The 26,071-nt window shown below is 41.9% G+C and overlaps 1 protein-coding gene and 1 pseudogene across 2 annotated transcripts; one reads left to right on the top strand and one right to left on the bottom strand.

Moving 5' to 3' along the window:
- Nucleotides 1–5,874: 5,874 nt before the first annotated feature.
- On the bottom strand, nucleotides 5,875–18,509 carry pomgnt1 (protein O-linked mannose N-acetylglucosaminyltransferase 1 (beta 1,2-)). 2 transcript variants are annotated; one of them, XM_030434496.1, is made up of 22 exons: nucleotides 18,278–18,509; nucleotides 17,918–18,165; nucleotides 17,246–17,348; nucleotides 16,354–16,469; nucleotides 15,528–15,593; nucleotides 15,032–15,145; nucleotides 14,791–14,908; nucleotides 13,930–14,028; nucleotides 13,692–13,819; nucleotides 13,426–13,496; nucleotides 12,843–12,918; nucleotides 11,846–11,929; nucleotides 11,718–11,759; nucleotides 11,545–11,603; nucleotides 10,225–10,297; nucleotides 9,583–9,711; nucleotides 9,259–9,384; nucleotides 9,090–9,154; nucleotides 8,938–8,982; nucleotides 8,706–8,841; nucleotides 8,444–8,553; nucleotides 5,875–7,105 (listed from the first exon to the last, which is right to left on the bottom strand). In XM_030434496.1, the coding sequence occupies exons 2-22, from the start codon at nucleotides 18,035–18,037 to the stop codon at nucleotides 7,024–7,026; spliced, it is 1,962 nt and encodes a 653-aa protein (XP_030290356.1). In that variant the 5' UTR covers nucleotides 18,038–18,165; nucleotides 18,278–18,509; the 3' UTR covers nucleotides 5,875–7,023. The 2 variants fall into 2 exon arrangements, with proteins under 2 accessions (XP_030290356.1, XP_030290355.1); XM_030434495.1 differs by having other exon boundaries at nucleotides 18,364–18,509.
- Nucleotides 18,510–21,034: 2,525 nt separating this feature from the next.
- On the top strand, nucleotides 21,035–25,932 carry LOC115591702 (interferon-induced protein with tetratricopeptide repeats 1B-like; annotated as a pseudogene).
- Nucleotides 25,933–26,071: the final 139 nt, after the last annotated feature.

The following is a 26,071-nucleotide window of genomic DNA, read 5'->3' as shown; positions in this document are numbered from 1 at the left end:
CCGTTACGTCTTTAAAGAAGTTCTTCAGTAACAAACTGATGCAATGACAACACTTAGCTGCCTGTGTCTCCAAGTTAAAGAATACTGAGGATATATTTAATAAAAAGACCTTTTTCAGTGGGAAGAATTACACAATTTTAAGAAGTGGTTGATTCTTTAGATGTGTGCAGGACATGTCTGGGAGCTCCCAGTGCTCAATCTGCAAAATGTCACTGAAAATACACAAAAAGATATGAAAAACCCAGAAACAGACACAAAACGACCAACAAGAGACGCCAGAAGAACACAAAGCAACACAAACCACCAAAGAACAGCTGCACAGTGACATAAAACAACCATTAAGTGACACAAAATGACCATGAAGAAACACAAAACTACCTCAGGGAAATCAAATAATCTCAGAATGATGCAAACGACGACAGATCTCGGTGTCTTGCTCCTGTTTGGATCGACACTTGTGACTTTGTGTCTTTGTTTTCGACACTCACGACGTATTAAAGCCGTTTCCTCGCTGTGACAGCTCGTGCATGTGCGAGGAGGCAGCAGAGCTCGGCGTCTCTTCTCTCCTGAATCCGACTCATTAATGTTTCGTCTGCTGCTCCGTGAGATCGCCTGCGTCGTGACACGCGGCTGAGTAAATATTGACCAATAAAAAGCCCGTCAATAGACGCTGCTCAGCCGTGCAGCAGGTTATCTGTCGCCCCTGAATTAGTGCTTTATTCACAACTCCTCGAGCAGCAAACAGACGGCTTTGTTCAGCTGCTTCTGAGCAGACGAAAGAGGAAAGTCACTCGATCGTGACATTTGAGAGAAACAAAGGAGAAGATACAGAAAGCACAACACAGACTTTACAGTCTTTTACGTGACGATGGTTTGACTTTTTTTCTATTGTTCGATTTCAGAGAGATCCTGAAAACTCACTAAATGTCACGTTGAAGCTGCACTGATCAATATTTTATTGAAACGATGAATGAAATGTCAGCGCATAATGTGAAAGGTTTCGCTGGCGGAGATGAATCCATAAGGAGGAGCAGATCTCCACCAGGTGTGTCAGGAGAGTCGGCCAGGCGGCGCGTCGACCAATCACAGAGCAGAGAAACGAAGCGGAGGCAGTTCAAACACACCGGGGGGGAAATGTCACCTTCAGAGAGGAAAGGCCAACGTGGAAACATGATCAACAGTTCAGACATTTAAACTGAAACAATCTGTTCACACAGAAACAGCGACACAGACGAGTTTCAAAATAAAGGCGTGTCTTAACAATGGCGGTTTTCACTTTGCATGTCCGCTATTGGATCTGGTTCGATGTGACGTCACAACACCAGTGAATGTGGAAATGGACAAGTGTTGCTCTGACTGGAAGAAGAGCTACAGAAATGGAAAGTCCAGATACCATTACAGCTAACATGGTGCCAAATGGACAGCGTGGTGAACAGAACTATTATCTTAATCCAAAAGGTTTCTGAGCTCAGAGCATCAACACAGACCAGAGAGACGGGAAATTCAACCCAAACTAACATCAGGTAGCATCACAAAGACACGTCAGGCTTTAACTCAGCTGAGGTTTCGCAGAACGGTTCTGATCCACATGTATTCTGGTCGGGAACATCAACGTGTGTCACAACAACACGGAGAGAAAAACAGCAAGAAGACAAACTGTGTTCTCTCCTCCAGCCAGGCAGAAACCTGCGAGGTGTTCAGAGTTAAATCTGTCATCATCTCAGTGCTGCTGAGCGCCATGTTTAACAATAACCTCCACACACACACACGCACGCACACACACACACACACACACACACACACACACACACACAATCAATATTCCATCTACATCTCAGCCATCAGCCTCTGAGCTCGGCTCATCAGAATGCTCAATAGGTCAAAAATGACATTTAAAAGGTGGTGAGCTCACACACACACACACACACACACACACACACACACGCTGATGCACACACACACACACACACACACACATGCTGATGCACACACACACACACAAACACACACCGATACAAACCAATGACTTCTGACTGACAGGCACAAATGACTGGGTTTAGAGCCGGTGAAGATGGACGTGTGTGTGTGTGTGTGTGTGTGTGTGTGTGTGTGTGCAATCAAACAAATGCCTCATGTGGAAATAAATCCACACGAGCCCGCTGGCCCTGTCATTTAGTACATAACACACACGACTGTTATTATTTTACATTCAGTGTGACGATCCGTCTTTATTAGACCTGATGTTAATGATTTCTAAAAGACAGGATCACAAACACAACAGTGACAATAACACACACACACACACACACACACACATCATAAACACCAGCGCTCACTGATGAAAGATGGACTGACGCTCGACCGCGCTGGTGATCATGATCATCCATTAAATCTGATTAATTCTTCTTAATCCCAGAGCGGTTCTTGTGTTCTTGTGTTCACAGTTCTGTAAGATGTAAGATGGCGCCGTGTTAATTGTTGAGGTCAGTGAACGCACCGCTACAGCGAAGAAACACTGGAAACAGGAAGTGAGTCGGTCAGTTGAGGCCCAACAAACTGTTTGGATCAGAACTCTTCCGTGTTAAAGACTCTTTGCAGCCACGGCTCCTCGTTCATCCGCACCATCGACCGTATGAAAGTAGAAACAGTGTCGAAGCACTCGAGGTCTTTCTGAAGGCGTCTGCTGCCCTCCATGATCTCTGTGAGTCACAGAACCTGATGACTGCACGAATAAACTGAACTGAGAGTCGGACAGTAAAACATGTTGAATAAAAATACATCAGTTCAGCTGCTCAGGGTTTGTTTCTATTTGTTGCTCGTTAAAACTAAATTTTAATTCCCAACCATGCAACTCACCCCAACAATGATTTGTATTTATCTTACAAAGACAAATCTAAAAGGTACGACTATACATCTGATCTGATCAATATGTTGGGGCTAGATCAAACACCGATAACTGGGAGTAAAGAATTACAATACTGACATGTCGCCTGATGTACACACATTCACTTCACTGGAAAATGAAGATTTATAAATCAACACAAGCATCTTTTCTGGCTTAATATTGACCGACCAAAAGATCGGTCGGGCTCTAAGATACGGAAGAAGTTATTGTTTCTATATTTGCCCTTATATTTTGATTAATAAAGTTATCTGTCTGTCTATCTATCTATCTGTGGCAATGATGGAGGTGAATTCTTCTTCTGTGGGTGTTTTCATGACGATGTGAATCCTTCACACTCCGTCCCACTTGGCCTTGGACTTGGTCTGAACCCCTCAAAGTCCTGGTCCCGTCTCGGTCTCGGTTGAAGCAACACAGTCATCTTATTGCTCAGGAAGGAGACGAGTTCTGTCCTCTAGAGACAAACAAACTTAAATCAAACTCAGAGAAACTTTGTCTCCTGAAGGACGGCAGTGAATTCCCTGACAGAAGTCTGACAGTAAAAAGATGTTTCTTATAAAAGTTACTGAACTTTAATGTTTCAGTCGGGAAACAAAGGAAATGAAAAGCTTCTCAGGAGGTGAGATCACCTCTGAAGAGGTTAACCTCGACTGTGAGGCTTTATTAGGATTCAACGTGGAATTAAATGAAGTCCTTCTCATATTTGTACTTTATCGATGTCGTCGCCGCCCAGAGTCAAATCTCTTCTGCTCCATGTTATCACAGGTCAGGAGCGTCGAGAGCGTCGAGAGCTGAAAGGACAGGAAGCCGCGTTCGTCCTTGGTAGACCGCAGCGGCTGCAGAAACACACACAGCCTGAGGATTTGCATACATTTCCCTCGCTGCACACACTTCCTCTCACCGTTGCTTCGCCTCGGGCTCTCCTGGGAAATCTGCAGGCAGCGCAAGGCCACAAAGTACAGAAGTCTCTGAGCTGAGAATAACGAGAGCTCCGAGTTTACTCCATGAATAATATGCACTAATAATAAACCCTCCACCGACACACAGCAGGGTGAGACCTCGGGATGAAACACAACATGAATCCTGAGTAAAAAAACACTTTTATTCATTTCCATGACAAAAGATAAAAGAAGTCAAACATGTCGAACTGCATCAGAACCGTAGAGGACGTCCAGAGATCATCACCGTCACACACACAGCGTACCGTCCAGTCTTTTATTATCTCACAGCATCGAACAAATCGATGATGATTTAATTAACCCTCAAACAGAAACACATGTAGCGTCGCACAGCAATGAAGAAGCAGCTTACAAAGTGGCCACGTTTTCATTCTCTTAAAAAATAAAGTGAAATTTGCAAAGACATGAGCTGCAACACTGAACGACTGGTTCTGTCTGACGGGATTATCAGACTGCACATGTGAAATATTGTGATTTTCTGAACACACACAAATTAAAATCAAACGAAATCTGTGAGCTGCGTTAAAAACACGTCATTCATTCAGTCGGTACATCAGCTGGATCAACCAGTGACGGCTGAGGTGGTCAGAACAGAACCGGGGCGGGCAGTGAAATGACTCATCGCTCAACAATCATCTGAGTAACTTAATATAACAGAACATTAACACTATAATGTAGTTTTCAAGAGAAACGCCACAAAAATAAGATAAGAAATAATAATACTGCTGCTTTGTGCACATTTTTTCATTTTTCGAAGGAGGATTAAACCGTTTTTGGAAATTATTGAAACAACAAACATGACATCATCTCTGACACGCCCACATGTAAGAGGTCCGCCTCCTTTAAAACGTTCAGCTGTCAGTAGGATGCTAAGCTAACCAGTGTCATGCTAGTTAGCCTACCTCGCTAACTTCGATAGCACAAGTTCCTTTAACTTCTTATTTCAACACAGTCGACAGAATGAATGTTGTCGCTCTGTCAGCTGATAACCGGGTGTTATAATCATGTTTCGCACGCAGCAGTGAAAGAAACGCAGTGATGAAGCTGCCTATGAATGATTTGTACATAACTGAGTTATGAAATCCCGTTTGTGTGTGTAATCACACATCATGTTCATCATCTGTCCACGCAGCAGTCACGGATGCTTCACAAGGTGTTTTAATTACTGACATACGGAACATTTTCATCTGAAAATATCCTCACGTCCACTTGTAGCTACATTATAGTGTTAAAAACCTTTAAAAAGTGTTCAGTGTTTTGATTTCATGTCTGATTCTGCTCGTCGATCCCTTTTGGATTAACAGAGACTTTTACTGTTGTTGTTGTTCGGTGTCACAATCTCATGACGACATCTGGATTAATTACAAGTCTCCAGAGAAAAGAATTAGTTTTAAAACATAATATTAAAACCAGAAACAGTCAGTCTCATGAATACAAGTAGTTTGAAAAGAAAAACAAAACAAACAAATTAATTATGAAATAATGGACCTCACACACCACCAGCAGCAAACACACCGACAGCGCACACACACACACACCTGCAGCGCACACACACACACACACACCTGCAGCGCACACACACACACACACACCTGCAGGACGCACACACACACACACACCTGCAGGACACACACACACCTGCAGGACGCACACACACCTGCAGCAAGCACACACACATACACTCACACACACACATACACTCACACACACACATACACTCACACACACACCTGCAGCACACACACACGCACACACACACACCTGCAACACACACACACACACACACACACACACACACACACACACACACACACACACACACACACACACACAGAGCTTCTGTGGAAAGATTTTCACTATTTCATGATCACACTGTGGAATATTAATTTGGTTGTTGAGAACTGGCTGATGATATTTCAAAACAAACCACAGATGAAGAAATAAGGCGAACAACAGAACAAACTCCTCCTCACATCGTTAACGATGACGGCAGTCGTCTAAAATCTGAAAATACACGAGGACTCTTTTAATATTTGTTTGGCAGCTCTGTAAGAGTTTCAGTCTGAAAACACTGACAGGCTTCTTGTTTCAGTCTATACGACGAGTGTTTAATCCTTTCTGCTCAACGGCTGCAGCCTCCCGGGGCTACGGTGGCCCACAGAGGCCAAAACTCTCACAGCACACTGACAGAACAGGGACATTATCACAGGAAAATGTTAACGTCGGACCGTTTTGGTTTTTCTTTTGATAAAAAAGATTCCAGATTTCAGAATATTGAGCCAGAGCTTCATCTGACCTGATCAGATAAACATGAAGTCTTTTTAGTGATCAGTGGAAAGCCTGGTGGTTCTGTGGTACCATCAGAATACATCACAGGATTTCACATGTAGCTAACTGGATGTATGTTGATGAATCTGTGAACATTTTCTCATTTTGTCTCTTTCAGCCACCGTAGTTTCCCCTCATGAGGCCCGAGCAGTCACTGAAAGTAAAACCCCCACAGGGCAGTTTGTCAACTCAACGCTGAAAAATATTCTGACCCTTTTACATTTTTCATCAAAAAATATATAGTCATGTATATACACTTTTATTATCTTTATTATCTGTAAACGTTAGGCTCTTAAAAAATGCATTTGTCTTGATAAAAGTGATTTAAAAAAGAAAAATGCAAACAAACAACTCAACTCCTTTTTGATCGACTGATGTAAAATAAATAGCGATAAGTTAAAACAAATGTACAAAACGCTCAAAAGCACTCAGCAGTTAAAAAAACACAACAAACCAAGAAAACAGTTGATGCTGAGTGTCTGCTTGTGTCGTCTGTACCGTCGGTGGTGAAAAGTCACAGCTTGAATTGAAATCTAACGGACCGGGTCGACCCACAGACGTCTCAGAATCAGAAACAGCTGTTGAAGGTCGGATAGTGTTTTTTGGTTGCACGGTGACGTTTAACCGAAACTGTCAGACGGGTTCAGTAGTGCAGTCTGTAGTGTTAATCCCTCTTTTGTTTAAAAAAAAAAACTCAAAAGAAGAAAATTAGGACTCCGTTTCCCAGAAATCCTCCCGCACACAAGTTCAACGTCGTTGTGGGTCCCAGGCTGGAGTATTAGTGGTTGTTGCGTTAAGGCCTGGGCTGGTTGATGTTTGAGTGTAACATCAGGTCTACATCTGCTCCACCGGGGCGCCCTCGTCTTTGGGTGGAGGCTCTAAGTGAATGGGAGTGACGCTGGCTGGTTTCTTCACACTGGTCATGAGACAGAGAGGAGGACAGAGACAGAGAGAAGACAGGCAGCGGTGAAAGATCAGAACAGGAAGGACGGGAACATTTTGGTCTAGTTTGCTGCTGCGGACGAAGAATTTTTATTATATCACCTAAAATTCTGGTAGATAAAAGATGCTCTGAGATAAACTGGAATAAATGAGTGAGAAGATATTTTGTTCATCTTTGTGCCTTTCAGTGAAAGAATCCCATTTTCAATTGTTTAATTGTTTTGCAAATTTAAAACAATTAAAAATGTTATGATAGAGAAACCTCTGGAGACGACGGGCTGCAGTGTGTGCTGCAGTGACACCAACATAAAATGAAAAGTTTGGAGGCAAAAACAAAAATCAAGAATCGTCTACGAACTCGAAACAACGGAAGAGAACGCCTCTGAGATCTCAGGCTAAAATACAATCAATAACCCCGACAGAGCGACATGTCGAGGCCATTTCACTTAACAGTTTCATCTCACTGCAGAATGTGTAACTAGTTAACCAGAGATCTGTCCTGCATGAGACGAGGATGAGCTGAAAGAAGAGACTGAACAGGCTGAAGACGCCGCCTGCAGCGCTTCATCTACAGATTACCAGTCACGTATTTTCTTACGATGACACACCTGCAACCGACCGAGTCAGTCACATCACCATCACACCAGCTTTATGTCACAGACATGAACACACACACACAGGTGAGGAGCAGAACTTCTCCTCTGCACTCTCTCAACAAAAACACTGTATTGATAGTTATTGAAGACAAACTCCATGTTAAAAGATACGACTGGCAGGACTTCATATTACTGCTCCCCCAGCAGTATTCATAAGCTGTATTTGGTAACAGTTGAGTATTTAAGCCAAACAAAAACATTGCGAACAATCAAACTTACCTGTTGATTTAACATCCGTGCAGATCAATACGTCCACCATGTGACAGTTTGCACGTCACTGATTTAAAAGCTGCAGCGATCCTTAAACTGTACTGTTATTGTTTTTGTTGTGTATCGTGATTCAGCTTTCACACACAGATGCGTGCTGGGCTGTGAACGCTGCTGAACACATGCAGCACAGACACTGACAGACAGCTGCCGGTACTTCTGCACCAGGTGTTGGTCTGTTCCCGGGTCAGAGCCGCTGCTCAGAGACCGACCCACTCAGAAAGTAAACATATTTTAACGTATCGCCCAACACTACTTTACATGTTATAATGTTACAAAGGCCACACAACTGTTGTGCATATAGAAGAGGAGGTGTGGAGGGCGAACACGAGCACACACCTCTCTGTGTGTCTGCACAGCTGCAGGTGAACAACATGAGCTTTACTTACGAGTACGGAGAAATCGGCACAGCGACCACCAGGACATGATTCTTCTTCCTGAAGAGCCGCCACAGGCCTCTGTGGTACCCCCGAACATCCAGGTCCCAAACATGGAGGCACTGAGACAGAGAAAGACACGGACGCTTAGAAACACCAGAGTTCATTTCATGAGACAAAAACACAACACACACTTTTTCTTACTATCAATATACAAGAAGGACGGAAATTGAAGTGGGAACTCTCAGTCGGCGCTCGTGCTCTGACACAGTACCTTGGCGAGCTCAGTCCAGGTGGACACGTCCGTCTCCGTCTCCATGGAAATGAACATGACGTAGGTCTTCCCCTCGGAGTCCGGCAGGAACGAGTCCTCACACGGGTTCTTAGTGTGGTCCAGCACCTCTGCTTCCCTGAGATCACACAACATAAATTATTCACCGTCATTCTGAACTCTCTAAAGTAACAAATCATCTGCAGTCTCAGAGTCTCGGCTGTGATTCACTCACTTCAGCAGGTTCTGGATCTCCCCTTCATAAGCATCTTTCTTTAAGCTGTGAAGAACAACAACAGCAGAACTGTCACACAGCGGCTCCAACAGCTCCAGATCTCAGGATATGAACAACAGTGAACAGACATCAGGTGATCTGTGTGCACGCACCTGTCGACGTTCTTCAGCTGCACATTAGGAACAGTGTTGAACTTGTGTTTCTTGAAATATACCTCCTGTGAGACAGAAAAGATATAGTTATTTGGTACCTGGTTCTGGTTCTACTTGTATATTTGAGGCTGACTAAGACCGAACACGGTGCGTTTCCTTCAGAACTTACATGAAAGTAGCCGTTCATGTTGAGGCCGATGATTCCGAAGTGGTACGATCGGGACACGTCGGGGATGATGCACTCTCTGCCTTTCCTCTGCTCCGGCATTCTCATCCACATGTCCCAGTCCCACAGCTACGACCCAGAAACACACAACAAGTTATTCCATTATCAAAACATCTGTGGTCTGCAACAATTAAAACATTAATAAACAAAAGAAATCTGACTATGACTTCAATGGACGAGCCTCAGAAGTTAACCTGGTGTGAAATATAGATAACTTGTCACTTGTGTATGAAAACATCCTGATTGGAAAACAGATCGACCCTTCACCTTCTCAGGAGTCGGCCATTTTGGCTCCAGTTCGTCCTTGTAGAGGCTCTTCTTCAGCACCCAGCCCAGGCCGGGCATACTCTCCACTCTGTACAGCAGCGCCGGGTCCTCCGCCGTGTGCTCGTACCCCTGCACAACAACAACAACAGCGACACATCAGTGACACATGCAGCTCCTCAGCGATCATCCAGTCTGCCTTCAGGTCGTCCAGCAGACATCAGGGCAGGAGGCAGACGAAACCAGAGAGAGCGAGACACGTTCAACTGTTCATGGTGTAGAAAGTAAAGCAGCCTCCGAACACCGTGGAGGATGTTGTTACACCCTCAGGTTAAAAGACAACTGATAGATCGACTCATCACCTGTTCTTTTGTTAACGCTGCCTCAAACTTAAAACCTTCAGAGATGTTCAGACATTCAGACGTCAGTTACACAACTGTTAACAGCTCGACACACTGCAGCAGGATAATAGATCTCACATCGACATGAATGTTGCTGCCTGATCGAGGGTACATATGTGATGAAACGAGGAAGAACAACACATGGACAGACACGGATGAATGTCCACAGAAGAGCCGTCACTGATTTTTAAACAGAGAAATCACAGGAAAGAGATGCAGAAGGAGAGAGGATGATGGAGCTCACCTGGTCGTTCCAGGCTGAGATGCAGTACAGGCTGTCGTCCTCGTCCAGCAGGTGGATCGTCTGACTCAGAAAACTGCAAAACAGAAGAACAGCAGCTACATCAGTATTTAGATCACATCATTATGAAAACCTGGCAACAGTAAACTGAATGTGACAGTAAACTGTGAAGAAATCTGACACAATATCAAAGACTGAACCAGTTTTTGGTTCAATCAAGCAGAAAGAGTCCAGTGAGCAGCCGGTAAAGTGACCAGCTGCCTTCTGAGCAGCGAAACTGTGATGTTGAAACAGGAAAGAGAAGAAACACAACTGCTGACACGAAGCTGGAAAAGTGAATGAGATGTCCCTTCACTGGGACCGAGTATCATCTGTGGGAAGGTTGGATGTCATGTTGGCTGAAGATCTGACACAAGAAAACTGAATTACTCAATAAACACTTTAAAACGTACGACACATCTGAGTTGTGAGTTCGGAGCGGTAAACAACAGACAACAGGCCTCGTTCTGGTTTCACTTCGCTCCCACTGAGAGCTTGACGATCGTTTCAGAGAGCAAACTGCTGTTAAAAGTCAGCGAGATGACGTCTGCGAGTTCTTCTGAACTATTTGAAGTCGGAGCATCAAACGGGCCGGTCTGCCCGGGAGGCCAAGCGGAGCTTTAACCGCAGCAAACACAGTTCAAAGCCGAGTGTGTCCAACAAAGGAAAGCTGGAGTTCCTAACAGCTTCATCACTGTGGGTGTATACTGCCACCTAGTGGTGATTCTGGCAGTCCAGTTTCTGCACTTTAACATAGAAACATATAAACACAGCCTGAAGTTACAGTCCTGGAAACATGTTTATTATATAACAAACTCGTATGAAGGATAATAAAAACATCTGCAGTGAACAGCTGCTTTGGTTGTGAGGTCGTAACACTGAGCAGAACACATCCAGCAGTCAACAGTTTATGAATACGGATCATTTAGAGATAAAAGATTTATCGTGATCAAATTTCAATTTTTAAAGTGGTCAGTGTTCAGGGAGTTCAGCATGAATAATTCTGAACGCTCTCATACTAGTAACAGACTCTGTTGGCTGAATTATCATTTCTGAATGATCTTTAAAGGGGAAGCGTTCACTAACACAGATATAAACACATCGCTGCTCAAAATCTGGGAGAAACAAGCCATTAAAGGAGCCTAAAAGTGTTCAAACTATCAGTAAAGCAGTAAAGCAGCTCATTAAAACAGTTATTGATCACTCATCTGGCTTCACATCCCTGATAACGTTCTTCAGTTTCTGTTTGTTCTCAGTAGCGGCTGAGCTTTCTGGAGGACGTACCTGAAGAAGTCGATGGAGATGTCCAGGTCTTCTTCCAGGACGATGGCAAAGTTTGCATCCTGAAAAAATGTAAATAACACATGCAGGGTCATGAGACATCTACAGACCGACAATCCAGTGAATAAAGTACGGACGCTGTTCATTCCAGGTCGTTGTTCTTCTGGAGTACTCACTGGGTGCAGGTTGAAGGTTGCAGTCAGACTGGCCTTGTAGTGCTGCAGCAGAGAGCACAGACACACTGATGAGCTTCTGTCATTTATATTTTCTGTGAGCTCACTGACTCTGTGTAAACCTTGTTTACCTGGGACACTCTGGCATTCTTGATGCTGATTGGTGTGTGCTGAACTCCTTTCAGTCCGAACAGCTCCACGACGTCCATGGGCTCCTGCGTCACCACACACACACACACACACACACACACACACACACACACACGTCACACAAACACGTGTGAGTGGTTTATGAAGCCACACGGGGGAAATGTGACCGAGCAGTGACGCACACACCGAAGTGATGCTTTCTATTAATTACAGGGTTTTGCTGAGGAGCCTGATGAGCAGAGATGTTGAGTGTCAGCAGAGCCTGAAACGATCTCATCACGTGTGATCTGATGAGTTATTAGACTAAAGTTTCTGATCTGCAGAAGCTTCACATCGCCGCGACTGAATCTGAAGTTTGGAGGCAACTGAAACTTACTACTAGAAGTTGGTAATGAATGTACGTAATGTTTTAAATCAATACTTGGTGAACTTGTGAAGGCTGCTCGTGTTGAGACAATATTCAACATTTGTGACTTTCTTTGTTAAAACTACATTCACGCGTTCAAGCTTCTTAAATGCTTTTTGACAATAAATGTCAGACTTTAGGTTTTGGACAAAATAAGTAATATGAAGATTTCACATTGTGCTCTGGGTTAGTTAGTTATCACTTATAGACTAAACTGTTAATTGTTAAAAAAAAATTATCTGCAGATTCACAGATGAAATGATCGTTGCAGCTTTGACTTTGACACATGAAATCACAAAGATGATGACAGGTCGACTCACAGATTCAGAGTTTTGGGAAAATAACCCAAAGTATATAAACATATGAGCTGATTTACATATTTTAAAGGATTAATGTCATCCACCATATAAAATCAGTGGTTTAATATCACAAGTCCAGTTGTCTAGGATAAAGCACTTACTATTACAAAAGAAATGATTTTGTATTCAAGATAACATAATAAGAAGCTGAGACAAATTAGTTTTTAATATGTGCCTCCTGACGCTGCTGTCCTGAGGAGTAAAAGTCTGTACCTCATAATATCCATCGATGAAGACGGTGATCATCTGCGGGTTGACGCCGTGAGCCGACAGAAGCGACCGCAGCATCCTGAGAACAGACGACGAACACATGAGACGAATGAGGGCAGTTTCCATTTTGCATCAGTATCTCTGTGTGACTGTGCTTTGTTCTGATTAACAACACACGGACAGCCACACTGTAATTTCCCTTCATATTAATACGAAATTAATTTCCAGGGGAGGGGCTGCTGTCTTTCTTCATCCTGCCGTCAGCTCATTACAGCAGTCATTCCCCGTTTATAAACTGAGCTTATTTTCTCTACAATCAATTTAAAATGTCACGTAAAGCAGCAAGTAATTAACTTTAGTGTCTTTACGCCTCATTTATCTTCATTCAAGGGGAAACACGCTGCTGCTGAAATGCAGTTTATTTATGAAACACCAACAAATATTACTAACGATGACAAGAACAAATCAAAGACCTCCACACAGAGAGCGGAACTATTACAAATCATGACTGATTTCTGAATTGTGTTGCTGCTGTTTAGCTTCACGATCCTTCAGACCAGTTAAATCATTTGTTCTCAGACGTTACCTGTACAGATAGTTGGGTCTGTTCCCTGCTATGACGGCCACCGGGACACTGAAGACATTATTGACAGGCAGCTGAAAGAAAATATAATGAGTGAAACAAACTGTGGAATCACAAACAGCAGCTCCGCCTGCGTTACCACAGGAAGATTAATGTATTTATTCTGTGCCTTTTATTGGCCAGCCACATCTTCATGAAAAAATAGACTTATAAAGCTTTAAAAGCTCAATAACAAAGCAGTCTGAATGATGTCCTGCTGTGTGACTTACAGGATCAGGGTTGAACTCGATGGGCGCCGGGTCTTTGCAGCTGCAGATGCTGCCGTATCCTTCCACTTTGCTGCAGAAGATCTTCCTCCTCCGGTTCAGCTCGGTGTCGGCCCAGTGGCACTCCGCCTCTGCAGAATGGACGACCACATTCAGTCAGATTAACATTTAGAGGATGTCTTTACCGAGTGAAAGCAGGTGGGCACTCTCTCCCATGAACACCGGACCACCTGTGTCTTACCTTCAGAGGCGGTGAGCTGCACCTCAGTCTTCAGCAGCACCGGGTCTCCCCAGGTGGACAGAGCCGGAGACTTGGAGTGCTTCTCTCCATAAACCTGACCTGGAACCACAACAACACAAACAGGATTAAACTTCACTGAGCTCTTATCATCTTCAGTTTCAGCACTATATGTGAAAAATGTAACAATATATTAATGTAAATGTTTGTGGTGAAATGAAGCAGAGAGTGCGTCTTGGTGCGGACGATGAAACACGATCCGGACATTAACGTTGGAGTGACAGAACCATAATTTCTTTGGGCATATGAGACACCAGAACAATATCAGACAATAACCAGCAGTGAAGTAAACAGCTGGACTACCTTTTAATTTACTGTATTTACCTTTTTAAGCATTCTTACAGAGCTTTGTGCTTCACTTATATGTTGGGCTGCAAACAACTTTATTTTCTTTCTTGATTAATCGGATGATTTTTGTCGTAATTAGTCGTTTTATCTGGAAAACGCATTCTTAAAAAAACTGTAAAAATGCTCATTAAAATTTCCCAGATCCTGAAGTTAGACTTCAAATTGCTTCTTTTGTCAAAAACCCAAAGAATCTTCATTAACACGCTGGAAACAGCAAATATGACATTTTTTTCTCGACAAATGGAATTATAAAATAAACATTTTTAAAATAAATATCTTTCAATAAACTAATCTGGTTGGGAGGAGAACTCCGGCACCAAGCGAAGGAGTTCAAGTCTCTCGTTCACAAGTGATGGACGGACGTTTGGTGCTGCTTCTTATATAGATACTGAACAGGCAGGGAACTTAAAAACAAACAGGAGGAAATCTATCTTAAAGTGAGTTTTGCTCCTCTACCTCCTTTCTTCACCACCAGAGTCCACATGTCCCTCCAGCTGAGGATGAGCGACGCCTGACTGCCGAGACTCTTCAGCAGGTTCTTAGCAGCTTCCTTCAGGTGGAACGTTCCTTCATCCTGCAGGAACAAACACACGATCCTCCAATAAAACATTTCTCTCTGACTTCGTCTGTATGATGAATGGATTTAACACAAATAACTCGTCTCCGATTCATCACTGACACAGAGGCAGCGACCGACCTTTATGGTGAAGATGAGGACACGACCCCGCGTCACCATGTTGAGGAAGAGGATCATGGCTTCATCCTCATGAGGAGAGTACGTGTCGAATATCCTCTTGGCCATCACATGACCCTGACACACACACACACACACACACACACACACACACACACACACACACACACACACACACACACACAGTGACTGATTCATCTGACCTTCATGATTTCATTTTAATATATTTTCATTTGCATAAAAATGGCTGTTTTTGTCTCGTTGTTTTTAATTTTCTTCAATTACAGAACAAATGTCTCTTTTTATAAAACGTCAAGAAACTAATTAATAATTAATTCAGTGGCAGCAGTTTGTTGGATTTCACACCACATTTGTTGTAAGTTAAAGTTATATAGTATATTTTAAATTTATCATATACATAATCACATTCAAATATAAGCCGACATTAAAGACACGACATTAGTGCACATTAAACAAAGAATATGGAGTAAATCCTTACAGTTGCCTGGTTGAGGACGATCACATGGATCCCTCTGCCCTGCTCACGCATGTCGTCCTCCAACACCTGCAGGACATGACAGAGATTCACAGTGTTTTACCTGGATCTACCTGGATTTACCTGGATCTACCTGGATCTACCTGTTCTGTGGTTTCAAATTTAAATCCTCTTATTTACCAAAACGCCCACCGTGACATGAGAAGACATATCATCCACTAAATATTTAGCAAAGCTCAGCACAAACTTGGGGGCGAATACATAAATCTGTCACATCAAATGTGATTTGTGGCGATAAACTAAGAAACTTAATTACTAATTACACCTAAAATTAGGTACATCTTAGTTGAAATAAAACACACAAACACATATATATAAACCAAATCACATTTCATACTACTTCGTTTTTTTTATTTATATTTACAGTTGAAATGACAATGAAGGCCGTCAACATGTCTAAATATCTCAGCCAGAGTTGAAGCAGGAGTTCAGTCTGGAAACTGAGATGGATGTTTACAAGAGACAGATTTACTTTTAGTGTTTGCCTTCATTTACTATTAAAAGTAAGCGCGGTGAACCAGGAGATTTGCTTCTAACCGGTCAGCTCGACTGCTTGTTTCTCATCAGGATTATTTTTAGCCGTGTTGATGTGTATTTAGGCCTCAGAAATCAAGTTGGTTGGTTAAACATCATTATACTGAATGAAATGATGGTCAAAAATAAGAAATGAAGACCCAATGTGTATAAAAACAAAATTATTAACATGGATTTGGAATCACTGATTTTAACTGGGCACCAGTCAGTCAGTCAGTCAGGAGGTTGAACTCACGGTGGTGCCGTCCACGGCCACGTAGACCTTGGAGCGGCTGGAGTACACCTCAATGTCCAGGACCTTCCGTCCGTTAGCCGGCCTGCGTGGTGTCTCCATGTTGGGTATAGTGTCCTCTGTGGGAGCAGGAGACCAGGATTAGGAACTCCTCAGTAAATCAAACGACATTAAAAATGATAAAACACATCAGACAAACAACAGACTTGGAAAAGCCAGAAAGAAAACGTGATCTATGCTTTTTGAAAACATTAACAGAAAACAGGTTCGAGCTGACATCCTGAAAGTTCCAAAGAGTCAAGATAAATAAATAAATGAATGAATGAATGAATGAATTAATTAATTAATTAATAAATGTCCAATACTGACAGTGCTAAAGTTGAAAAGGGGAAAACAAGGTGAAGACAACAGTTTAAGAGGGTTGTTGATTTAAGAAGGCTGATTTGATTGTCAAATCTTAGGTGGGAAGCCATTAAACAACAAGAGTAAGACTACAGTCATCTCTCCTGCAGATATCACTGGAGTGACAAAATGTGTAACTCAGGAGAGAAACCTTTTGGATGGAACAAATACAGAGGGATGAGAATTTATCTACACAGGTGACACACACACACACACACAAACACACACACACCTGACCACAACATCTGTTATCAAAGCACCATCTGACCTTATTTAAATATTCGGCCAGTTAAGAAGGTTTAGCTTAGGAAACAATTGATGGACTGACCGAACAAAGACACAATCACCTCTTAACGTGACACTGTTACAAAATATGTGAGTATAATAAATGTCATACTTGAGCCGGATGCTGAAACTACAGCACACACTGGTTGTGCTTGGCTGAAGGTGAAGGAGCTAATGCAACAGAACGAGCACTGGACATGTTTCTCACCGTATTCTTGAGCTGCTGCATCTTCGTTAGCTACTCTCCTCGTGTCCAAGATGAGTTTAATGTTGACTATGACAGTTATCAGCAGAAACAGCACAGCGCCAGCCTGTGGAGGGAGGGAGGGAAAACAACATATAGTCATTTATAGTTAAAACACTGTTAGTTGTGTTTGACACGTGGATCAATGTTACAGTAGAGTCAGCCAGCAGTGTCTGCATGACACACACTTCTCTGTGATCAAATCCAATCTGGGTCAAATAGTCAGCACACGGTGTGGAAACTTTGGACTCAGGAGACATCTTGTGGCCAGCAGCTAAAACTGTGATCTGATAAATATTTGCATATTCATGTATTCTGCTATGTTTAATGAGAAAGAAGAAGAAGAAGAAGGTGCCATCTGCAGGATTGTATTGTGGTATTTATACCTTCCTGCAAGAAGCACCACAGGCCCAGTGTGGAGGGGATCTTTAAACATGTGAGCTGAAGTATTTTGGTTTATCCAGAACCATAAACAACTACCCCGGTACTGTTGTGTAAATGTAATATTATCACTAAAGTGCCAGTTTGTCTAATATTCAGATCACAGCTCAGATGTTCCTTCAGCAACACAAACAAACAAACAGATTTCAGCTCCATCTTCTGTTTTGCTTCTTTACCACAGAACCTTTCTGTTACCTGACAGAACCGACGAATCGTCCTCTTGTTGGTCAGTTTGTATTTCCAGGTGAGGTACAGGCTCCTTTGTTGGCGGGGGATGAACGGCTTGGCTCGGGGATTGGGGGTCCAGGTCTCCATCCCGGACACCGACAGCCGCCCACACTGAGCTCAGACCCTCCGCCTGCCCTCCTCCACCTCCTGCGGCCGGGACATGCACTCACTGCTCCGCAACACCACCGACACACGGCCGACTGTCACATCGTCATCTGGAAAACACAAATACATCAAAACGCCGCTCAGGAACAAAGTTAGCTAATCACCAAGTTTAGCTAATGATAGCTAGCTGGTTATATTTACACCAGTGAAGTCACCGCGTACTTTACACTCCTGTCGTCTCTGTTCCGCTCAGATATTATAAAATATTATATAACTTCACTTCTCACAGACTCGTCTGTAAAACTCACATTATCACTTTAAACCTCGCAGCCAACAGCAAGATCCTGTAAAAGTTGTCTGCAGATGCTGCTACATGCAAGGCTACATGCTACATGCTACATGCAGTGTTTTCTGTCGCACAGCGATCAACGTCACAGAGTTTCTTCTTCTTCGGTGGTTTTCTCTGGTATTAACGCTGTTCGGCCCTTTATTGCCACCAGCAGGACAAATAATACCACAACATGAAGAAGTCAGCAGTTTTTAACATTATTGATTACAACATCATTATATCATCTTATTATCAGGTATTTAAAACTTTTACACTTTATAACAACATAAACACATATGTGTGATGTCATACCGGGATATATTTGGGACATATAGGGACAATATCCGACACATTTCCACCATTTATAGTGTTTATTTGGTCTTGTACTGTATTAAGTACATACAGTAATACTCTGCATATTTTCAGTTGGCAAGGACGAAATTTTGATTTCAGAAGTGAGCGGGGTACACAAGTATTTTTAATAAAACTCCAACTCTTTCAGTTCACTGTGCTTTCTAGTGGTTCTTCTAGTTTTCTATTCCTACTTTTAAGTTTACTGTTCCCTTTTTTGATTTGACTGGTTGTGAAGCATGTAGCAAAACATTATCACCCAATTCTGTGTTTCACCTTGTTAGTCAACTCCAACTCAGTACTACCAATTTTACACTTATTTTTGGAATATATGGTAAACAGACCTCATTCACATAGCGCCACCCAGTGGTGGGCAGGTCAAACTGGCAGGAATATCACAGGTGGGGAGAAATTTAATAAAATGTCCATAATAGTCAAGTAGTCAATTTTAATTTTAATCAATATATTGATGCATGACATGAACAGTGGGACAATTTGGGGCGCAACAATCATCAATTTTGATGATACGGTTATAGAGGAAAAAACCTAGTTTCACAATTATCATGAGTTTGGATGTATAAAATCACATTTGTAATCTGAGGTTTTGTTGTATTTTTCCCTAAATCTTTCATTGTCGGTGTTTCTTTTAAACAGTCCCTGCCTTTCTTGCATTGTTGAGGCTCTACAGTTATATATCAATATTAATATTAATATTAATAATAATAATAATAAAATAATGAGAATAAATATACATATATATGTATATATGTATATATATATATATATGTATATATATATATATATATATACATATATATATATACATATATGTACATATTTATAAATGTATCCGATCCCTGATCAGGATGTAACGTCCGATTCCGATCGAGTCTGAAACCATGTGATCGGCCCCGATTTCCGATCACGTGATCGGATCGGGACATCCCTAATTTATATCTTTCTGACCGAAAATGCATTACCTGTGAGTTACTTGTCAGTTTAGCTGATTGTAAGTTGTTTTGTCTCACTAAAGTGTCTTTCTGTCACGTTTTATGTAATTTCCTCTGTGTGAGGCTTTCCTACATATCTGTCCAAGGCGGGACATGAACTGACCCAAACACAGTCTGTATGGGACTGAAACTAATGATAACTTTAATTATGGGTTGATATGCTGGTCACCATTGAAACCTTGTTTGGCTTGAAATTACCCAAAGTGACATTTTCTCAATGAAACAAAATGGGTTCATGTGTTCTAGAAGAGCCCCACGATGAAATTATTTTATTGTCCTTATATGCCACTCATTTAAATACCTTTAAATGGGCAATATAACTCTCACCTGCTAAAAAGTGATTACAGCTCCTGCCTTGTGACTGAAAAGCTGTTTCTGCAATACAATGACTTGATTTCACTCTCAGTGGTTATATTTGACACATTATAGCTCTCTCACTCCATTTTACCTGTTGAAATACCATCATTCAGCTCCACTTCCAATGTTACTAAATGCTGTTTACAAGGTTCATTATAAGAAGGCAGGTCAGCTCAGTTTATGTGTATTATCATCATAAACAGCTTCTGCTCCTCGAAGGTCTGTCGAGTCGACGGACCTGTAAACCAAAGTCCATTCGAAAAGCAGGTGTTTTAAAGTTTGGCCGTATTTTTGTGTCCTTTTTTGGATCTACAGACACAATCGGCACACACGTCATTCACTGAGTATCATCATTAATACCACTCTCGCACATAGTTACATATCCAGGTAGCAGTTTTCATAGGAATGAACGGGGTTCCACCTCCAACAATGTGTCCATTAATAAAACGTCCTTAAACAGACCACATCCCAAGTTCCTTCCTCATTTATGCACCACCACATGATGTCCATAATGCGTCATTACTTTACTTCTGCGGAAGGCCCGAGATCACAAACTGATCTGAGTAGATGTTACAGACTTTATGGAGACATCTGATGTTTCTTTTGTTGTATTCTCTGTTTTAAATCAAGTCTCCAGAACTGTTCAGTGGACTTAATATCATCAGGACGGAGGGGAGGATGATTGGATTTACTTTTTGAACTTTTCCTTTAAAGTACTCATATCACACGGAGAATACTCTAACTGTAGGCCACAGATTGTCTGAATATGAGTAAACACATAAAAGTTTCAGTTCCTTGTGCCACCCTGGGTTGTAAGATGACAAACAAATGAACCTTGGACCTTTTAATTCCCCGCCTGCAGAAATCTGCTCCACTCTGGAGCCTTTAAAGCTGCAGCTCGACGGCATCACATCATTTTACAGCCAAGCAGAAGTTGGACGTCACTGAAACTGTGAAGCAGAAGCAGCATCAAGAGTTTGATCAGAGAGCTTCTGCCGAGGAAACAGCTGAACGATGAGGTGAGTTTCATATCACCGTAGGAGAAAATAGTCAGTATCATTATGATGTATTTAATGTTCCAGAGACAGAAACATTAATATTATGGATCCAATAGACCAATGATGATGTTTTCATTTCCTTATTGACTCTTTCTTTTCTGTGTTGAGGTCCTGTTGTTTTTGTTCTCATTGTGTAATTAATAAACATGACTCATGTGCCAGGTAAGCAATAGATCGCTCTACACAGCGGCTCTCAATAAACAAGCAGGCCGGTGGCACGCTGTGATTAACACGAGGAACACTTAAATTGTCATCAAATTATGACAGTTTGACTACAATGCATTGGATACGGGATATTTTAATGCTGAACTGAAATTCTCACAATTTCTACAGAGCACTTTGAACTTGAATCGATAGCGGCAATAGCAAATGGCTCAAAGTGGCAGTTAATAACCTAAAAGATTTTGGTTAATAAAATGGGTTATACATTTGACTGATGAATCAATTCTCATCACATTGCAATTGTTTGAAAGTACAAATCAAAATCTACTCCTGTAGTAGACTTTGGCTAAAGGTGAACCCTTTAGCCAAAGTCTACTACAGGAGTAGATTTTGATGATGTGAATCTCAAATTTTAGCACTGAAATTATGTCGCATATTGATGAATGATTACCAACAGTACACCTCCTCACACGGGGCACCATTATGTGGGTGCCTCACATGGGGCACCATTGTGTTGGTCTTAGTATTAAACGAGTCACAATTAAGTAGTGTTTATACAATATTAAAAGGGAGTTTTAGTTTAAATGTTGCTATCAATAATAATTAAAGATTATCAGGGATAATTGATAATTATGTTAAGTAATATGATCTAGTTTACATTAGATCACCTCGGGGAACCACCCTTGATGAAGGGAAAACATCCAATTTACTAAATCTGTTTCATAAAAAGGTACTAAACTCTTTATAACTCTGATTACAGTTTTTTCCGATTACTAAAACACAATTTTGCAAACTAGTGTGGTTTTATCAAAATACTTAACACAATTCACAAAATCACACACCCAAACTGCAAAATACCTCATATATCCTGCAAAATGAAGCACTGCAACCAAAACGACATATAGCATTATCAAAATCAAACTTTTGCTCCAGATGGCAAACACTTCATTCATATTACAGATTTTTGTCTAACGAACTACACACTGTTGGGCATAATGAAAAGCACTCTCATCATTAGCTTTGCCATAATACTAACATAGTTCAAACTGTAGAGAATTCTTCAGATTGTTCACATGCATAGAAATATTTGCAGATACACACACATACTATTGAAATGTTTATTTTCTTATTTTACAAAAGAGTCAGTGCAACATATGCACAGCAGATATATTTACATTGGACTGAGCAAAAATATGCTCACAAAACAGTAAACTGAAAAAGAAAATTGCAGAAAAGAAATGCGTCAATGCGAGAGGCTGCTCTCTCTGTCAGCCTCGCAGTGTCAGCTCATGGTTGATCAACTCAGGTCGCTCTGATTTCATTTGAAAGTTGTTGTCTTCTTTGGCCATGACCTCCTCTACCAGCTCTACCTCTCACTCTTCCTCCCCCTCTCATTCTCGGCCTCCCTCCTCCTCTTCCTCTCACCTGTGGTCTTTTAGTGCTTACTTCCTGATTGAAGTGGTAACAATTACGCTAACAATTGTTTGGCAGGTGGCACATATACTGGCCAATGAGCTCATGTAGTGTTATTTCAAATGGCAGTGTTTTGATATGGCAAACATGTGACTATATGTCAGATTGTTGTGTCTTATGCAGAGAACTGTGTTCAGTGCATTTAAAATGTGCCATTTTGAATTGCAAAATGTGTGTAAAGCAGAAAATGTGTTTAAAGTTTTGGAGAATTGAGAGGAGGTTTTGCTCTCTGTGTGTCAGTTTAAATATTTGTGCTATGCATGTCATTTTAGTGTGTTAGCAACTGGAAAAAACTAATAATTAACTTAATAACTAAAACCAAATGTAATGTATTACAGCTAGTAATGGTTGAAGGATTTTTGAGTTCTTGACAGTGTAGAGGTCGGCAACATTCACTTTTGTACAATATTAAATAGACCGCAAGAAGGTTCAAAGTTCTATATTCAACACAAAGATGAAAATACACAATCTACCTAACATGTACTATATACAGGTGTGTGTGAGTGTGTGTGTGTGTGTGTGTGTGTGTGTGTGTGTGTGATGCCAGGTTACAGAAGATGGTTAGTTGCATGTAAAGACTCTGAGTCTGTGTGAAGCAGCATCTACCAATAACCTGACCTGATATCACAATTACACTCAAACAGACAAACAAATACATTGCACATGTATGCATTAAATAAACCAGAGTTTAAAGTCCTGTGCTTAGCTGTGCTATGCTTTGCTATCTATGCCCGGTAAAACATACCAGTCTTTGAAAGAAAGGTGCTGGTGGTGGCAGGAGAAGGTTGGGATTCAAATGTTGAATGCTGTTCTTGCTGTGCAAGGACGTGAGGAAAGTTGGAAGAGTAAGAAACAGTTCGCTCTAACTTGCTTGGTGTTGCTCAGATTGTGAAGTTAGCTGGCAAACTTTGTGTCGCAGCTGCTCGTGCTAACTGGTCTGGTCTGCAGTGAGGAGAAGTTCTTTGGGCCTGCTGGGAATGCAGCTTGCAGCTTGCAGCAGCTGTTAGACCAGAAGACGAGATCTTGAGGGCAGGCAGCCCCATGGGGGAGATGGAGAGGAGAGCTTGAGGATAAGAAGTTTAAGATGTAGAGGGTGTTGAGTAAGAGAGGAAGAACAGGGAAGTTGCTGTAGCATTGACTATCTGATCAGCGGGGGGTCTGTCACCCTGATCAATAGTAGCTTAAAGCTGAATTTTGGATCAAGGTGTGAAGAATGGTGAATTCTGAGACACTGAGTTTAGTTCAGAGTCCATTTTGAAATACACAATGAATTACTTAATCTGTGGGTCCCAACACAAATGAACACGTTGAGTTATCAACCTATATTCTGAGACACATGTACAGTTGTTCATGTCCTGAGATAAATGTCTCCTTTCAATGTTTGTATCCAGTTCCTATTCTTCCTCCACATGAGATGAACAGAATTTCTCCACACACAGCACACTTCAGTCTGTTGTTGAAGCCGACTGATGATCTGTATTTTTATTCTCCATCAGTCAAACATCACTGGAGTCCAAACTGGAGGCCCTGCAGTGCCACTTCACCTGGGATCTGGACCCCAGCAGGTCCAAACTCTTCCGTCTCAGGGACCAGCTGGAGGACATCGACACCGAGGAGGGAAACAGCTGGCTGGGTCACATTTACAACCTGTGGGGGTACGTTCAATACAAGCTGGGGTTCACCCAAGATGCCCAGAGTTTGTTCAACAAGGCTGCAGAGGCCTTCTGCCAGACAAGAAGAGCAGACTCAGATGAGGGTCCCTGGTTAGTGGTGAACTACGGGAACCTGGCTTGGCTGCACCACCACCTGGGAGAACAAGCAGAGAGTCAGGCTTACCTGTCAAAGGTCGACGCCCTGATGAATAAATACCTATCTCCATCCCAGGACGAGCTCCATCCAGAGATCTACGCTGAGAAAGCCTGGACCCTGATGAAGTTCAGCGCACACAAGAAGCCACTGGCTGCAGATTACTTCCAGAGAGCCATCAGGATGCAGCCGGACATGGTGGAGTGGAAAACCAGCTATGTCTTATTGTTGTATAGTGTCTCAACGTCAGTCAACACAGAACTAGATGCTGACATGTTGGAGAAAATGAGAATCACAAAGGAAGAAGATCCAGAGAACTTGTACCTGGCTCTATACTACCTTGAGCAGAGTGCTAAAACAATGAAGAAAGAAGAAGTTGAAGATGAAGCGCGAGAGTTAGCTGAAAAGATTCTGAAGAATCCAGTCAGCAGCTACAGCGGTATGAAGCCTTTACTATGGGTTTACTTTGAATATGTATCTGTTGATGAGGCCATTGATTTGGCAGAGGAGGCTCTGAGTCGTCATCCAGATGTGCGTTTTCTGAAGAGCTGTGTTGCACTCTGCTACAAATGGATCATTACTTCCAGGGGCAGTTTCCCAAAACAAAGCACAATAGACAGAGCGATCAGTCTCCATGAGGAGCTGATTCCTCTTTACCCTCAGTCTTCTCTTGTGAAGAAAATAGACCTCGCAAGCATATACGCAAAGTCATATCACAGCCAGGCTAAAGCTGAGGAGATTTACCAGGAGCTGCTAGAGAGTGATCTGGATCCTGAAGAGAAACAGATGGTTTACAACAGATTTGCAAACTATTTAAATATTGATCGAAGGGATCGTCACAGGTCAATGCAGTATCACATGAAGGCAGCAGAGATACTGTACAAATCGCGCTTTCGTGAGAACAGCATCAGGGCTCTGGTAAAATTAGAGAAACATTATGGTGGGCGGAAGACTTAGAGGAGTTTCTGCAGAATCTGCAAGAGCCATAGTGCAGTGGCTGTAAACCCAGAAAAATCTGGTGATGCTGTGTAAGTCTGCTTCCAGTGCATCTTCATAGACGACCGCATACATATGGAGGAACATCATTTCCAGAATTTAAATTAACGCATAAAAAGGAATTAAGGTAACAATAACTTACTCAAAACACGTTCTGTCCGATCAACAAGCTAGCAAGTTGTAAGATTAAAGCAAAGTTAACGGGAGACAAAGGCTGAAGCAGCTGAGTCAGACAACAACACTGCAATGGTCCTTTAAACAACATCCACATGTTCAACTGTCAGTAATGAAATTCAAATTACACAATTAATTAAATCCATTTTGTCCTTGAAGGTGTTCACTGTATCTGTACTGTATTTTAAGTTTATATGAGAACATAACACGCTTTATGCAACATTTGTTCTGCAGTTATATTTAGAGTATTGATGATGTAACAGTTATTTATTGTATAACCTAAAAAATATTGCCAGATGTA

The sequence above is a fragment of the Sparus aurata genome, chromosome 11 (genome assembly GCF_900880675.1).
Source record: "Sparus aurata chromosome 11, fSpaAur1.1, whole genome shotgun sequence".
Lineage (NCBI taxonomy): Eukaryota > Metazoa > Chordata > Actinopteri > Spariformes > Sparidae > Sparus > Sparus aurata.
Note: the sequence above shows the minus strand (reverse complement) of the source record. Positions and strands in the feature narration are given on the sequence as shown.

Bases quoted from the DNA above. Each gene is read 5' to 3' on its own strand.
- pomgnt1 (XM_030434496.1), bottom strand. From the start codon at position 18,037: ATGGAGACCTGGACCCCCAATCCCCGAGCCAAGCCGTTCATCCCCCGC. The intron at 8,983-9,089 runs GTGCGTGCACAC...TGTTCTTCACAG, and splicing joins CAGCTGAAGAACGTCGACAG to CTTAAAGAAAGATGCTTATG. The intron at 8,554-8,705 runs GTACTGTGTCAG...TCTCTGTCTCAG, and splicing joins CCTGGACTGAGCTCGCCAAG to TGCCTCCATGTTTGGGACCT.